The 17,022-nt window shown below is 38.4% G+C and overlaps 1 protein-coding gene across 3 annotated transcripts in view; it reads right to left on the bottom strand.

The window, feature by feature from the left end:
* AR (androgen receptor) overlaps positions 1–17,022 on the bottom strand; it is a 317,783-nt gene that overhangs the window by 36,648 nt on the left and 264,113 nt on the right. For 2 of the 3 annotated variants that reach the window (XM_008159771.3, XM_054716086.1), the window contains exon 3: positions 5,766–5,882. In XM_008159771.3, the coding sequence (XP_008157993.2) occupies positions 5,766–5,882 (117 nt within the window). Of the gene's footprint in view, positions 1–2,438; positions 2,529–5,765; positions 5,883–17,022 lie in introns of those variants that run through there. The other variant, XM_054716053.1, reaches the window with a different exon arrangement.

Below are 17,022 nucleotides of genomic sequence, written 5' to 3'. Positions count from 1 at the left end.
ATGGTCTACTCTTCGTCATGAAGGCATTCTATTTTTTAAATTAAATTTATTGGGGTGACATTGCTTAATACAATTATATAGGTTTCAAGTGTACAATTCTATAATACATCAATTATATATTGTACTGTGTTTTCAACACCCCACAAGTCTCCTTCCATTACCATTTATTCCCCCTTTACCCTCTTCTACCCACCCATCACATTTCCCTCTGGTAATCACCATTTTTTTTTGTGTGTGTGTGTAGTACTTTCACCTTTTTCACCCAGCCCCACAAACCCCTCCTCTTTGACAGCTGTTAGTCTGTTCTCTATCTATGTGTCTGTTTTTATTGTGTTTATTAATTTAATTGGTTCATTACATTCCACATATAAGTGAAATCATATGGTACTTGTCTTTCTCTGACTGACTGGCTTTTTTTATTTAGCATAATACTCTATAGGTTCATCCATGTTGTCACAAAAGGCAAAATTTCCTTCTTTGACATACACATCTAAAAAATAGATGACCTGGAATAGCGTATATCCAAGTTTTCCAAAATGTATCCCAGAATACAGTAGTTTTGTAGGATATTAACAGGCGTTAAGTGAAAAAATGTTTTCTGTGGATGAATTAAATGTGGGAATCCTGAGTTGCTAAGCTCCTCACTTTACCTTATTGCCCTATTTGCAAGGTCTGTGAAATGAAAACATACACAATAAATCTTCTTGAGAAAGACCATAATATGCAACTTTGCCTAAGTTATTTGACCATAGAAATCTTTTTTCATGGACTACACCATGGAACTAGTTTTCTCAGAACCCACACAGAGAAACACTGGCCTATATCAAGACAACATGCTTATATAAGGTAAGGACTTATGTAAGTGATCAGTACTTGTAGGTATCAACACAAATAGAAGGAACCAAACCCCAGGAACCAAGGCTGCAATCTCAGGTGTTCAGCAAAATTTAATGCTACAAATTTCTCTCTCTCTCTCTCTCTCTCTCTCTCTCTCTCTCTCTCTCTCTCTCTCTCTCTCCCCTCTCTCTCTCCATCCCTCTTCCCCCTCTCTGGCCTACCATTTAATTTTCTAAAATTTAACTCTATAATTAATTGTCTTAAAAAACAAGCAAATAAACAAAATCATATGTGAACATATGCAAATATTCAACTGTCTGAAGTCCAAACCTTTAAGCATAATCAGATCCATTTTCAATGTGGTTTCAGCTTGTCTTTCCCATCTACTCAGATCTAACCATATTAAACTACTTGCTATTCCTCAAATCGTTGATGCATTTTTTATGTCTCTGCATCTTTATTCAACCTGTGCCCTTTGCCTTGAATGCCTTTTCCTGTCTATCTCACTCAATAACTTTCTAGTCATTCCTATTTATACTTTAAGATGAAGATGTATTATTATCACCATGTTTCTCCCCTTGTTTAACTTTTTGAGGGCAGGGATCATATCTTATTAATTTCTGTTTCTTTAAAATGCCTACTATAGTGTTTGGCACATAGTTGAAACTCAATAAATATTTTTAAACAAATAAATAGATGAATGAATAGATGGAAAGATGGGAGGACTATCTAGATGGCTTCTTAGAAGGATAGATGAATAAATATATGGATTAATAAATGCTGTGAAATTTGTCTCCTTAAGAACAATTCCATGAGTAGCATGTCAACTTTGGAATCCCTCAGTTGCACACAAGACAGGTCTGGCATCAAGACTGTCTTCAATACTAGAAACCAAAGTATCCATGACAACATCAGACCATGACCAGGGGTTCCCTGAGCAATCCTCCCAACTAAAGAATTATGGAGATTGTTAAAACCTGCAGATCTATTAACAGATTTAAGTCTCAGATGTGGAGTTCAGGCTCCTAGTAGAAAAGACAATTATAGACAACCTCTGAAGAAAATGGTGCACACCTCAGAGTCTTACATGTTCTAGAGTTCCATGTTTCTTCTACTCTTTTGGGGTTTGGCTGCTACCTGAAAGTCTTGAAGGTCTACCATCTTCCTTGGTCAAAGAAAGGAGAGAGTAACAGGCACCAATACTATTTAGTAAAGTCTGAGAACTTTTTGTGTTGCAAAACACAAAAAGAAGTAATGTCTGGGGAGGAATAGGAGAGAAAGTGAAAAGGGTGAAGGGTCAGGGGAGAAGAGAGCAGATAAGAGCAATTCATTCTTATTCCATCTTGGAAACTCAGAGCACATCCTTGAGAAGTGCAGAGGAAAGTGAGAAGTAGCTGTATATTTATTCTAAACATAGGCTGTGAAAAACCATATCTAGTTCACTGGAGAGAAAGTCCCTTTCTAGACAGTTATGTTTATAATTTTTCTTAAATTAAAGGTAGGCAAGGGAGTTAGATTTTGGAAGCAGTTTGCAATATATGATTTTTCAAAAGCAGCCAGAAATTAACCATGTACAAAGAAAGTCCTATCCTTGTCATAGATGGGCAGCTGGAAGCCTGAAGGTAGTCTTCAAGGAAACAACCCTGATAATCCAATCACCTCCAGTATCCTTTCATAAACACCAAGAGCTGCTATGGGGAAAAAAAAAGCTATGAATAGATAGATAGGACTAGAAGCAGGAAGGAAAAGGCTGTGTGTTTTAAGTACCTCTAAATTGAGAAGGTCCCATACCAAATAGTAGATGGAACACTATAGAAAAAAAAGATACAGATTAGAGAACTTAAGGTTTGAAGACCAAGCAGTCATCAACTCCAGAGTGCCAGATTCTCTGAGATACAAATGCAGCCCTTCTATTCTCCACTCCCTCACTAATCTATCTATCCAGTCTACTTTTAGACACACAATATATCTTACTTTGATGTAACATGAGGTAGCTAAATTACTATGCAGGTCAAGGCACTCAAGTCTAAACTATCTATACTTTAGAAAGGAGTAGATAGATAATACAAAAAAAGAGCTGATAAACTTAAAACTCTTTCTCTGTGACTTTAGATATAAAATCACAAAATGGTAGTGCCATGCAGGTTCTTGGTGAAGCTCACCATGCCAATTTTATGATGGGAAAACTGAACCTCAGAGGAGAGAAGAGACTTTTGTAAGGCCACATTCTTAGTTGCCATTTTGGAATGGATTATGCAATTTAGAGCTGAATGATGGGAAGAATAAACAAAATTATATTAATTCTCCTTCAAGTTGATCTAAATGTCTATGCTAAACACAAACCTTATGAAAAGGGAAGTCTAATGATAAAGTATTCAGAAGGGTTACTCTGTATTGATGTTTTCTTTCTTTTTTTCCATTTTTTGAATAAAGGTGTGATATACATTGAATTTGAAAGTTAACAAACTTAACATGTGTTTGCAGCAGGGAAGCAAGAAATGGAGACTTAAGTTTAGCAAAATGGAAAGGTTTGTTTTTCAAACAATGATGTCTAAGAGGGTAATCATTTGGGTTCTTACTGACATGGTACTTGAACATAATATGTAATTATATTAGTTACTAGACTCATCTCCAAAAAGATCTTGACAGTATTTTTGGTTTGAGGTAATCAAGAGTGATTTCTGGTGATGCTCTGCCTGTTGGAGCTGTTACTATCATAGGACATACCAAGTAACTCAGAATAAGAGCCAACTGGGAAGTGCTGTGAACATCCTAACCAGATAAATTACTAGTAACCTCATTGTCATAATAAACCCTTACACTTTGTCATTTACCAAAGATGTTCACATTTTTCATATCATATGATTCCCATTATAGCTCTGTGAGAGTGATATTTATAGATGAAGAAATTGAGACATAGACAGGGCGCAATAAATAATGGAGCTGGGCCTTTAACTTAGGTCTTCCTGATTCCAAAGATAAGACCATTTAGATGACATAAAAATCCTTTTATCTTGTAGACATTTCTTGAAATATGCCTGCCTGAAGCTCTATTGCTTAGCATGGTCCCTTGTACATAGTAGAAACACAGTAAATATTACAGAAATGAAAGTGAGATAAAGTCAACTACAGCACTTTTCAGCTTATTTTCATTGTGTTGACCAAGCCCATTCAAAGTTTAACTTGATCAACTGTATAAAGTCAATTTATAAATTTACCATACCATTCTCACCAAAAATTTATAGATTTATGGCTATCTTCTATAAGGAGTAGTAAAATGATCTGTTATACATAAACTCCTTTTCAAAGGGATTCACTGTAATCATGTCATAGACTGCTTTATAATAGAGGATGTTGCCTGAGACATGACACTAATTTTAAGATTAGGAGCCAAATGTACAAGGACTTTGGTTGCCATTAGGCTTTACCTGCATGAAAGTGGGCATATCCACAGATGGAAAACTAAGGGGTTCTCTACTTGCAAGCCCCATCTCTTACACACAATTCACAGACAGCTAAATGAGAGTTCAGTGTATCAGAAACCTCACACGGGGTCATAAAATTCACATGGAAAACACTTCCCTTTTGTTTTCCTTCTGCACTTCCCCATCCCAGTCTTATTTCTTCCTCCCCACTACAATTGAGGTTTATCTGGAGAAACCAATCAAACAAGAACAAGGTTGATTTTTTAAAAATATTTGAGTTTCATTTGATGTGACTGCCTGGAAAACCACTCATGGAGCATCTGCCTATGATTTCTAGGAATACCAGACACTACTTGAAAGGCTTCTTTTAAAAACATCTCATATTGAGCCTGGATCAATTTATATGTAGTACTTTTGTCTGTTTAAGGACTATTACTGGCCTATAAGGAAGAAATAGAGTTATCTACATGAAGACCCACACATGGTTAGAAAACAAGTTGGTTTTTATAAATATGCACATAAGCAGATAAGGTATTGAGCATGTCATAAAAAAAAACCCACAAAAAACTAAAGATGGACAAGTGCTTCAAATTAGCCTTGAGAGGGGAGGGGAGAGGGCAGGATTCTAGGAGCATAGGTTTTCCTAGAATCTGATAGGCTGATAAGGACTATTCAGGTATGAAGCTACAGTTTTAGGCATTCAGAAGTAGGTTTGTCTTTCCTCAAGTTCCATTTTGAAATAAAAATAGACTAATGATCTTGCTTTACTCATGAAAGGTGCATCTTTCTGGAAGTGGCAGGCAACAGAGATGACTCTGGCATTAAGCAGATGTGAACATGAAGAAATGAGAAATTGGTGGGGAGTATGAGTGTCAGCTAAGCCTTTCTGGAATGGTGCCAGTGCTTATGGTAGACACAGACTAGGAAACAGAGAACCTTATGATGGGGAGTCGTCAATGAAAGAGCTATATCTTACCTCTGTCAAGCTACTGTGCTACCAAAATAAATACTTTTGGAAATGATCAATAGATTTGCAAGGAAAAGGAAATGATTAAAAGGCCTGTTCATTCCTAGGAGGTGTGGGATAGGGAATTGGCTATGCTTGGCAGCTTAGTCATAGGCTCCAAAGAAAAGCAGCTTCTCTTTCCAGGTGGCCAGCCCTACAATATTGGCAGCAGTTAACTGATAGATATTCTTGAGTGTTCAAGGCCAGCCTGTGCCTGGGTCATCCTGCACCTGTAATTGTTCTGAATTTCTTAGTTCTTTCATCCTAGCCACCACTTAACAACATAAGGCCAGTACCATTATTTCCTCTGGGGAACCCTTCTTAGTAAAGTCCATACTCATCCCTGATGAGTCCTGCCTGATTCTTGCTTCACACCTCCTGCTCTCATGCTTAGCCCCAGAGTGGGGTATAGCAAAGAGGAAAATCTGGTTTAAAGAGAGAACCAGAGAATGAGGGAGAGAAAGGGAAGATAAGAAAAAGGAATAAAAGTATCATACCTCCCAGAGTCATCCCTGCTTCATAGCATTTCCGGAGGCGACAAGATGGACAATTTTTCCTTCGGAATTTATCGATGGTGCAATCATTTCTGCTGGCACAAAGGTACTTCTGTTTCCCTGCGAGAATAAATATAAGAGTAGACAGACCTGTTAATGATTTTCCAGAGTCTCTCTCCTTAAGTATTTCCAGGCCGAAAGGGTATAAAGATATATCCTGCCAGATGAGAGAAGTGAACAGAGAATGGCCCTAAACAATTTGATCACACAGAATCTATTAAACTAGGCTGGTTTAATTCAATGCTATTCTGTTTTGTTTTTATAAGGATGAACAATTCAGGTCCTGATGATATCTGCTATATTAGGACTACTGACTGGTATGTTCAATAAGATGATCTATGTACCTTTACTAAAAGCCTATAATGCCCATGAGAAAATGATCATTAGTGGAAATTGTCACTTTTCCTCTTCCTGACTCGTGTAATCACACTTGAACTAATAACGTTATTTTTTTCCTTTTTGTTTATGTTTTTATTGATTTCAGAGAGGAAGGGAAAGGGAAAGAGAGATAGAAACAACAATGGTGAGAGAGAATCATTGATCATCTGCCTCTTGCACACCCAACACTCAGGATTGAGCTTGCAACCCAGGCATGTGCCCTGACCAGGAATCGAACTGTGACCTCCTGGTTCATAGGTTGATGCTCAACCACTGAGCCACACTGGCTGGCAACATGTTAGTTTTTACAATAAAAATACAGGTAAAACTTTTACAAAAGAGCATTTATATAGGATTTTTATTTGTTTTTAAGGTGCTAGTGATCATACCCCCAGTTCTGTAGGTTATAAAAATCAAACAGAAAGGTTCATTCTTTGTGAAGTGAATCACAGCAAGTGAAAGGAAGTCCTCTGAAGCCAAAACAAGAGAAATGATCACTGTCATGCACACCTTGAGTTGTCATAGATACAAAGAAACATACATACACAAACACAGAGATCCTCAGAATCACTGCTGTTCAAAGAAAGACATGGAGGTTCACTCAAAAACATATTTTATTCTTCATATCTTCACCAGCACTTGTTGTTTGTTGGTTTACTGATGGTAACCATTCTGGCAGGTGTGAGGTGATATCTCATTGTGATTTTAATTTGCATCTCTCTGATGATTAGTGACGATGAGCATTTTTCATATGTCTATTAAGCCATCTGTTAAAGGGAACCCTTGTGCACTGTTGGTGGGAATACAGACTGGTGCAGCCACTGTGGAAAGCAGTATGGAGTTTCCTCAAAAAATTAAAAATGGAACTGCCTTTGGACCCAGCTATCAGATTTCTGGAAATATATCCTAATAATCCCAAAACACTAATTCCAAAAGAATATATTCATCCTTATATTAATTGCAGTGTTATTTATAATAGTCAAGATCTGGAAATAGCTCAAGTGCCCATCAATAGATGAGTGGATAAAAAAGCTGTGGTACATTTATACAATGGAATACTATGTGGCTATAAAAAATAATAACATATTATAATATGTTATTTCATATAGGAGAGTCAATAATAACCAGGTCAACAAAAAATTTCCTTTTCTATTCCTCCCCTCACCCCCCCTTCTCATCCCTTCCCTTCCCTCCTTTCATTGCCTTTGTCAAAGGAATCCAAAATTTTGAGGTTAAAAACATCGCCTCAGTACAACCCTTGCATTACAAGGATGAGTTCTGGAGAGGTCGTGACTTGCCTGAAGAACACTAGAATACTGAATTGGGGGCCCCCAAAAGGATAAGTAAACCTATCTATTAGGAATAAGGCTTGTATTAGGGTGTTTAAATATATTATTTACTAGTAAATGAAGCACCTCAGTAATTCTTTGTGGTAGGTACTATCATGACTTTCATTTAACAGATGGGAAAATCTAAGTCTTCTAAGCCAGTACTCTTTTATAAACAGAATTTTATGCGTATAAATAGAACATACTTTGGTAACAGCTTTTTTATTTTGCTGCAAACTGAGGATTGTAATGTGTACACAGAAAGGATGGTGCTACAAGTGTCATTCAGTGTATTAATGGGTGTTAGTTCCAAGAGTTCAGGCTCTGTATCCAGTGAGTTCATTTCCAGTGCCATGGGTGTTCTAGAACTGGGGTTTCTTTACAGTAATAGTGCTGCTGCAAACCTCAAGACTAGTCCGTTACATTGATTACTGAAATAAGGTCAAGTCAGGAGTACTCGACTACTTTGAGGAATCTCTGCTTCCAAGGAAAATATTAGCTACTAGACCACATTTTGCCAAGGAATGGTTGCATAGCCAATGCAATAGGGCTCCAAAAGGAGTTTTAAATTCCACTCCTGAGAGCTAATCATCATGTTAATGAGAGAGAATACAGTGGGAAAGAATAAAATTGCTTTTTTTTTTCAATTTGGAGCTCAGATAGTTTCCTTAGGTATAGTTCTTACCTTGTCCCAGAGCACTTCTTAGCCTAAAATAAGGTGACCTAAAAACACAAATATCCTTTATAATTTATCCAGAAAGAAGTGCAAACCTCAGTATAACTAATGGCATTGCATATTAATTTACTTGGCCTCTATTATCGGCCAGGCATTGTACTGGTGTTTTTTTTTAATTATACTTTTCAATTACAGTTTATATTCAGTATTAATTTGTATTCTTTTCAGGTGTACAGCATCTTGCTTAGACAATAGTATACTTTACAAAGCGTTCCCCCTAATGTTTTTAGTACCCACATGGCACCATACATCATTATTACAATATTATTGACTATATTCTCTGTGCTGTACTTTACCGTACATCTCCTTGACTATTCTGTAATTACCAATCTGCACTTCTCAATCCCTTCACCTTTTTCACCCAATCCCCAAACCTCCCTCCTTTGGCAACCATCAGTCAGTTCTCTATATCTATGAGTCTGTTTTCATTTGTTTATTTATTTTTATTGAATTTATTGGAGTTACATTGGTTAATAAAATTGTATAGGTTTCAGGTATACAGTTCTATGATACATTATCTGTATATTGTATTGTGTGTTTCTATTTTGTTTCTTCATTTATTTTGTTTAGATTCTACATATAATTAAAATATAAGGTATTTGTCTTTCTCTGACTTATTTCACTTGCATAATATTTCAAGGTCCACCCATGCAGTTCCAAATGATATCTTTCTTTTCTATGGCCAAGTAATATCCCATTGTGTATGTATGTATCAATGCTTTTTATTTATTTATTTTTAATTTCTTTATTGATTAAGGTATTACATATGTGTCCTTATCCCCCCATTACCCCTCCATCCCCCCACTCATGCCCTCACCCCCCTGTTGTCTGTGTCCATTGGTTAGGCTTATATGCATACATACATGTCCCTTGGTTGATCTTTCCCCCTTACTCCCACCCTCCCCTACCTTCCCTCTGATATTTTGATACGAGTTACACTGAATCTAAAGACTACTTAGGGCAATGGTTCTCAACCTTTCTAATGCCGCGACCTTTTAATACAGTTCCTCATGTGGTGGTGACCCCCAACCATAAAATTATTTTTGTTGCTACTTCATAACTGTAATTTTGCTACTGTTATGAATCGTAATGTAAATATCTGTGTTTTCCGATGGTCTTAGGCTCTACAGTAGTGGTTCTCAACCTGTGGGTCATGACCCACAGGTTGAGAACTGCTAGCAGGGTCGCCTAAGACCATCGGAAAACACAGATATTTACATTACGATTCATAACAGTAGCAAACTTACAGTTATGAAGTAGCAACAAAAATAATTTTATGGTTGAGGGTCACCACCACATGAGGAACTGTATTAAAAGGGTCGCGGCATTAGAAAGGTTGAGAACCACTGACTTAGAGTAATATGGCCATTTAAAATATGTTAATTTACCCTATCTGTAAATACAGTATATGCTCCCATTTATTTAAATATTCAAATTTTTCTTCTGTATATTTCAATTTTCTGAGTACAGGTCTTTTACCTCCTAGATTAAATTTATTCCTAGATATTTTACTTCTTTTGATGCAACTGTAAGTGGAATTGTCTTTTCATTTCCCTTTCTCATGGTTCATTATTAGTGTATAAAAATGAAACCCATTTCTGAATATGTATTTTGTACCCTGTTATATTACTAAATTCACTTATTAGTTCTAGTAGTATTTGAATCTGTCATTGAGTGCAGCCATAGCAGATGTTTAATAATTATCTTCTGATAGTTAAAGAATAGTCTTTGAGTGCACATCTTCTATGTTTCAGGCAGTATTCTAGGAAACCAGGAAAACAACAGTGGATAATGCAGTCAAAGGCTTTGCATTCAAGTGGGTGATCTTTTGGTGCAAATATACAAGTAATAAATAAGTTATAAAAATAAATTTGATATTTTCAGATGGTGGTACATACAATTAAGGAAATATTCTCTAATGTGGTGGTATTTGAGCTGAGACCTGAATAATATGAACCAGAGATTTAAAGAGCCAGTAGAGGAACATTCTCAAAGAAGGAACAGCAAATGAAAGGCTTAAAGTCATGAATGAATTTGGTGTGTTCTTGGAATAGCAAGGTGGCCAGTGTGGCTGGCAGAAGACAAGGAAGGGGAGGGGATAAGAAAATTTGACTGGATTGCAGAACCAGGTTGTGCCAGGCAGTCATTCTCCATATTGGCTGCAAGGTAGAAACATCTGGGTATCTGTTACAAAGTACTGATGCTTGGTGTCACTTTTAGTAATTCTGATTCAATTTATTGGGGTAAAGGGTAGGCTCTGTGATGTTTTTAACATTCCCCTATTGCTTCTGATGTGAGAGCTGCTGATGCTGGATTTTGCAGTTGAGTTGACTGCTTATGGAGTTTTTTAGCTGACACCAGATTAACAGGATGAATGTTTGACATTGCAAAAGCATTTGACTTTGCAAAGCATTTGACAGTCCACAATGCCCCTTACTTTTTTTTTTTCCCTTCCTTTGGAGACGAGTGAGGTTGAAGCCATTCAAATGAGTAGTGTGGGAAGCACCAGATAATATTCTTTTCATGGGATCTGGAAAGACCTTCAAGGAAAACTACAGGCTCCAATCTTATCAAGTAAAACTCTATCAGGAATAACCAGCTCTCTTCTGATAAGGTTATTTGACATATGGTCACACCCACATTTTATGTTCTCAAGCTGTCTTCCTTTAGGTTCTGTCCAGTGTTGCTCTGGATTTGGCTTGCATTAACTTGTAAAATCTGATTTTTAGTATATCTTCCGAATTTCACAATCAGTGCTAGCATATTAGTAACTTGAAATCAGAATATCTACATCATGGAAAACAGCAAATGCTACAGATATCAGGGCTCCCCACTGCTCTGTGCTCCTGGAAGACAGAAATACAGTTTACTAACACAGCACTGCTTCTGCTTTACTTCCTTCTAGCTGGGTCTGATCCTCTTGTTCTTCTTTCCTTGAACTTTCATCTGAGTATACTTATAGGCTTTGGTAATATGACTGAAATAACAGCTTGTATAGACTCAATTGTATTTTAGAAACATATTACCATCTTCTCATGCTTTATTCGGTAGATGCGTTCCTGAACAGTAGTGTATAAATCACATTTCTTTAAAATAAATTATCATTTATATGTAAAGTGGGAATTGACCATTTAAAGAAATTGTGTTGAGCACTTCTGTAAGATAAAGACAATAATCCTTTGTAAAATGAACATTAACTATTTCTTTTATAAATATTATCAAATCCAAATTTGCATAATAATCATTTTATAACCTTTGTGGAGGGCAATTTGGCAAAAGTTGCAAAATTAAAATTTGCATAGCTTTGACCCAGCACATATTTTCATATGTGTGACATGAGATCTATACAAGAAAATTCAATGCAACATTGTTTATAGTAGCAGAAGACTGCAACATAAATGTTCATTAATAGATACAGTCATACAATGCATCCATTAAAAAATTAACCAGTTCTAGATATACTGAAATGAAACAATCTCCATAATACATTGTAAAGTGTGTGTGTGGGGGAAACAAGATGTAAAACAATACAGCACACTAGTTCTGTGAATAAAATTGATATATTTTCTGTATATGTTTATAAATGAATATACTATGTCTACAAGGGTACACACACAAAAAAATATCAGTGGTTGCCCCAGAGAAACAAAACTGCATGTCCACGGGATGGAAGGGTGGAATTATTTTTTACTTTTTAACCTTCTGTGATTTTAAAATTTTGTACCATGTGCATGTACTGCTTACTCTAATGTATACATTACATTAAAGGTCTGTTATAAATGTCACTGTGACCTTGAGACAAATCTTTTTCTCTCTCTGAGATTCAGTATCCCCATCTACACAAGAATGGGGTTAGACTCCATACTATTTCAGAGAAGAAACCAAAAGAGCTATTCCTAGCACATCCTAGTTCCAAATTTAGAGTCAGCATTCACAGCAAGTGGTTGCCTATTCACCATATGGTGTAATTTGGGAATCTGCTCTTGTAATAGGGTAAGAGAGAGTGTCTCTATTGTTAACAAAACAAATGCCTACTGAAAACCCAGCAGTCCAGCCTGTGTTGAAGTCTGCAGAGGAGAAAGATAATCATAGCTCTTGCCTTTTAGGAGCTTTCAATCTAGTGGGATATAAATACACATGAAGCATCAATAACACGAAAAAGTGAAGGAGAGTTCTGGAATGTGGCAAGGAGGTGTAGGTCATGGCTTGACTCCAATGGCTCACCATAAGGCTTTGGACAAGTCATTGGTTTCCTTTGAGCCTCAATTCCCTCATATCTAAAATGATGGGAGAGTGTGATGAAGATAATTCAATAATCTACTATATAAGACAAACTAAAAAAATCTGGGTGGCATAGCAGTTTGATCTAATACATAGAAATAATCACAAAGAAACAGCAAATAGGGAGACAAAGAAACAACATGCATTCAAAGAAAAGGAGGAATCACCAAAAAAGGAAATAAATGAAATGGAGGCAAGTAATTTGTCAGAGAAAGAATTTAGAGGAATAGTTAAAAGGATGTTGAAGAAGGTGGAAGACAAAGTCAAAAACATGTGTAAGAATCAAGAGGAAATGAAGAAGAATCACGAGGAAACAAAGGACAACATAGCTTCAATAAAAAACACAAAGGAAAGTTTCAACAATAGACTAGAAAAAGCTGAGGACAGCATCAGCGAGTTAGAAGACAAGGTAGAAAAAACACCTAAGCACAGCAGCAACTGGAAACTAAATGAAAAAAATAGGAGAGCCTAAGGGAGAATTGGGACAACATGAAACAGAACAACATCTGCATAATAGGGGTGCCAGAAGGAGAGGAAGTGGAGCAAGGAATAGAAAACAAGTTTGAAGAAATAATGACAGAAACTTCCCTTATATTGGCAAGAAAAAAGCCACACAAGTCCAAGAAGTTCACAGAATCCCAAACAACTGACACCAAGACACATCATAATTAAATTGGCAAACAGCAATGACAAAGTAAGAACCTTAAAGGCTGCCAGTGAGAGACAGAAAGTTACCTACAAAGGATCACCCATTAAAACACCAACTGATTTCTCAACAGAAACACATCAGGCCAGAAGAGAGTAGAATGAAATATACAAAATGGTTCAAAGCAAGGGACTAAATCCAAGAATCATATACCCAGCAAGGCTATCATTCAAAATTGAAGGTGAAATCGGGAGCTTCACAAACAAAGAAGGGCTTAGGGAGTGTATTACCACCAAGCCAGCAATGCAAGAAATGCTAAAGGGTCTGCTGTAAAAAGAAGAAATAGAAAGGGAAGAAGGAACACAGGCATAAAGAATAAAAATGGTGACAAACAAGTACATATCAATAATAACCTTATATATAAAAGGAATAAATGCTCCAATCAAAAGACATAAGGTAGCAGAATGGATAAGAAAACAGGAACCATATACTTGCTGTCTACAAGAAAACTACCTCAAAACAAAGGACTCACACAGACTGATAGTGAAGGGATGGAAAAATATTTTCAGGGAAATGGAAATGAGAAAAAAAGCTGTGGTAGCAATACTTATATCTGACAAAATAGACCTCAAAGTGAAGGTCATAATAAGAGATAAGGAGTGCCACTTTATAATACTAAAAGGAGCAATTCAACAAGAAGATATAACTATGGTAGAAATATGTGGATCCAATACAGGAGCACCCAAATACATTAAAAAAAAAAAAAAAAACACAAAACTTCTGGAAGATATCAAGGGAAAGATTGACAGCAATACAATCACAGTAGGGGACTTTAACACAACATAGATATCACTGGATAAATCCTTTAAAGAAAATTGGCAAAGAAACATCAATCCTTAATAAGTCACTAGATCAGATAGAACTAATTGACATCTTCAGAACATTTCACCCCATTGCTACAGAATATGCATTCTTCTCAAGTCCGCATAGAACATTTTCAAAGATAGACCACATATTAGGACACAGGCAAAGTCTCTTCAAACTCTAGAAGATAGAAATCATACCAAACATCTCCTCATATCGCAATGGCATAATATTAGAAATAAACTGAAATAAAAACAGTGAAAAACAATCAAACACTTGGAAGCTAAATCCAATGCTATTATACTATGATTGGGTTACCAAAGAGAACAAAGAAGAAATAAAAAGCAACCTGGAAACAAATGACAATGAAAACAAAAGAATCCAAAATCTATAGGACATAGTGAAAGCAGTCCTGAGAGGGAAGTTCATAGCTCTACAGGCCTACCTCAGAAAATAAGAAAAAAATGGTAATAAATTATCTAACCTGACAACTTAAAGAATTAGAAAGAGAGCAACAAGAAAAGCTCATAGTAAGCAGAATAAGGAAATAAGGAAATAATAAAGATCAGAGCAGATATAAATGACATAGAGACAAAAAAACACACACAAAAAGATCAATAAAATTGTTCTTTGAAAGGGTAAACAAAATTGATGAACCTCAAGCCAGGCTCACCAAGAAACAAAGCCTCCTCTTGAGTCGCCAGGGGGCGTGGCCAGCCTGCAAACCACCACAGGACCCTAGCCCAGGCCGCCCCATGCCCCAAGAGAACCCGCACCCTGATCGGGGACACCATTCAGGGCAAACCAGCTGGCCCCCACCCATGCACCAGGCCTCTATCCTTCCTATCTAATAAAAGAGTAATATGCAAATTGACCATCACTCCAACACACAAGATGGCTGCCCCTATGTTGTCAAAGATCCTGCCCACATGTGGACACAAGATGGCTGCCACAAGATGGCCAGCAGGGGAGGGCAGTTGGGAGGGACCAGGCCTGCAAAGGAGGGCAGTTGGGGGCAATCAAGCCTGCAGGGGAAGGCAGTTATGGGTGACCAGGCCAGCAGAGGAGGGAAGTTGGGGGCGACCAGGCCTGCAGGGAAGGGCAGTTGGAGGGTACCCAGGCCTGCAAGGGAGGGCAGTTGGGGGGGACCAGGCCTGCAGGGGAGGGCAGTTAGAGGCAAACAGGCTAGCAAGGGAGCAGTTAGGCATCAATCAGGCTGGCAGGGGAGTGGTTAGGAGGTGATCAGGCTGGCAGGCAGAAGTGGTTAGGGGCAATCAGGAAGGTAGGCAGACGAGCAGTTGGGAGCCAGCTGTCCTGGATTGTGAGAGGGATGTCTGACTGCCTGTTGAGGCCCGATCATACTGGGATCGGGCCTAAACAGACAGTCGGACATCCCTCGAGGGGTCCCAGATTGGAGAGGGTGCAGGCTGGGCTGAGGGACACACACCCCCGTGCACAAATTTTGTGCACCAGGCCTCTAGTTATAAATAAAAGAATGGACACTGACAAAATTAGAAGTCTCTCATTAATTTTAAAATTCATCTATAAAGTAGGAACCAAGAAAAGTAAATAATTTATTCCTTTGTGTTTGTGACTTGGAAGGTCAGGATAACTCAAAGGTACATGATGCTAGGCTTTCCTTAATGAAAAAAACAACAAAAACAAACAACTGGCCAACTTGAGGAACATCAACTGACATCACTTTCTCAAGGATCCCTCGGTAACTGAGGGTCTATGCATTTTGAAATACATTTTCAGCAGCAGGGATACAAGAGGTTTTCCTGGAAAACACTAGTCATCCTTGGCTCCCAAATAGCTAAAACTTCAATAATTCTTAGTAATCCAGGGAAAGAAGACTTGTAAAATTGCTGTTTTGAAAAGGGCCACTCCAACATCAGGAACGTAAAATTATCTTCAAGTAATCACAAGCAAAGCTAAAGTTATTCAGACTTGGCCATTCTCACATTGAGTACACTCCTCGTCTGTTCCCTAAACTCCCACTGTTAGGAATCAGTTTATATGTATTCATTGTCTTTCCAAATAATAAACTTTGTATCATCTTCACCTTGCATTTATAAGTAGCTTTACAACTTATAGATAGTATGCCCATCCTACCTAATAATAGACAAATATGCAAATTGACTGCACCTTCGCTATGTCCAAGCCACGCCCACCAGCCAAGCCATGCCCACCAACCTATCTGGACGAGTATGCAAATTACCCCAACAAAGATGGCGGCTAATTTGCATATCAAGACAGCGTAGAAAGAAGCCAAGAGCTGCAGAAGGGAGCAAAGCTGCGGAGAAGCAAGCAAGCCGGGGGGAGGAGAAGGGAGGAGCGGAGGTGGGGAGAAGGAAGGAGAGCAGGTGAGGCCGGGGGAGAAGGGAGGAGTGGAGGCGGGGCCGGGGGCGAAGGAAGGTAGAGCGGGCGGGCTGGCGGAAAAGGGAGAAAAGCAGGTGGGCTGGTGGAGAAGGCGGGGCGGGGGAGAAGGGAGGAGCGGAGGCAGGGTGGGGGACAAGGGAGGAGAGTAGGCGGGGTGGAGGGGGTAGAGTGCAGCAGGAAACCCTATTGCAGGATTTTTCCTGCAACAGGAATGGTAGTATATTATATTCTTTGAATCTCACAGAAATGTATGAACTGAAGAGCAGCTATTATTATCCTACCTAATAAAAGGGTAATATGCAAATAACCATCACTCCGCTACGCCCATGATTGGGCCGGTGGGAGGCTGGGGGTCGGGACTCGGGGTGGCCTATCTGGCCTTTGAGAAGATCAAGATGGTGGCACCCAGTCCTCTTAGCCCCAGCAGAGTCCGCCCAGTAGCAGCAGTCCAGGGTGTCCGGCTGGGAGGCACCAGCGCCCAGCGTGAGCCGCGGGATCGCTGGCAAGTGGCGTCGGTTTGGGGGCGGGGGTTTCAGCCTCCCCAAAGCCGCAGGATCCCCTGGCAAGGCGGGCTGAGACCCCCGC

Source organism: Eptesicus fuscus, chromosome 1 (assembly GCF_027574615.1).
Source record: "Eptesicus fuscus isolate TK198812 chromosome 1, DD_ASM_mEF_20220401, whole genome shotgun sequence".
Classification (NCBI taxonomy): Eukaryota; Metazoa; Chordata; class Mammalia; order Chiroptera; family Vespertilionidae; genus Eptesicus; species Eptesicus fuscus.
Note: the sequence above shows the minus strand (reverse complement) of the source record. Positions and strands in the feature narration are given on the sequence as shown.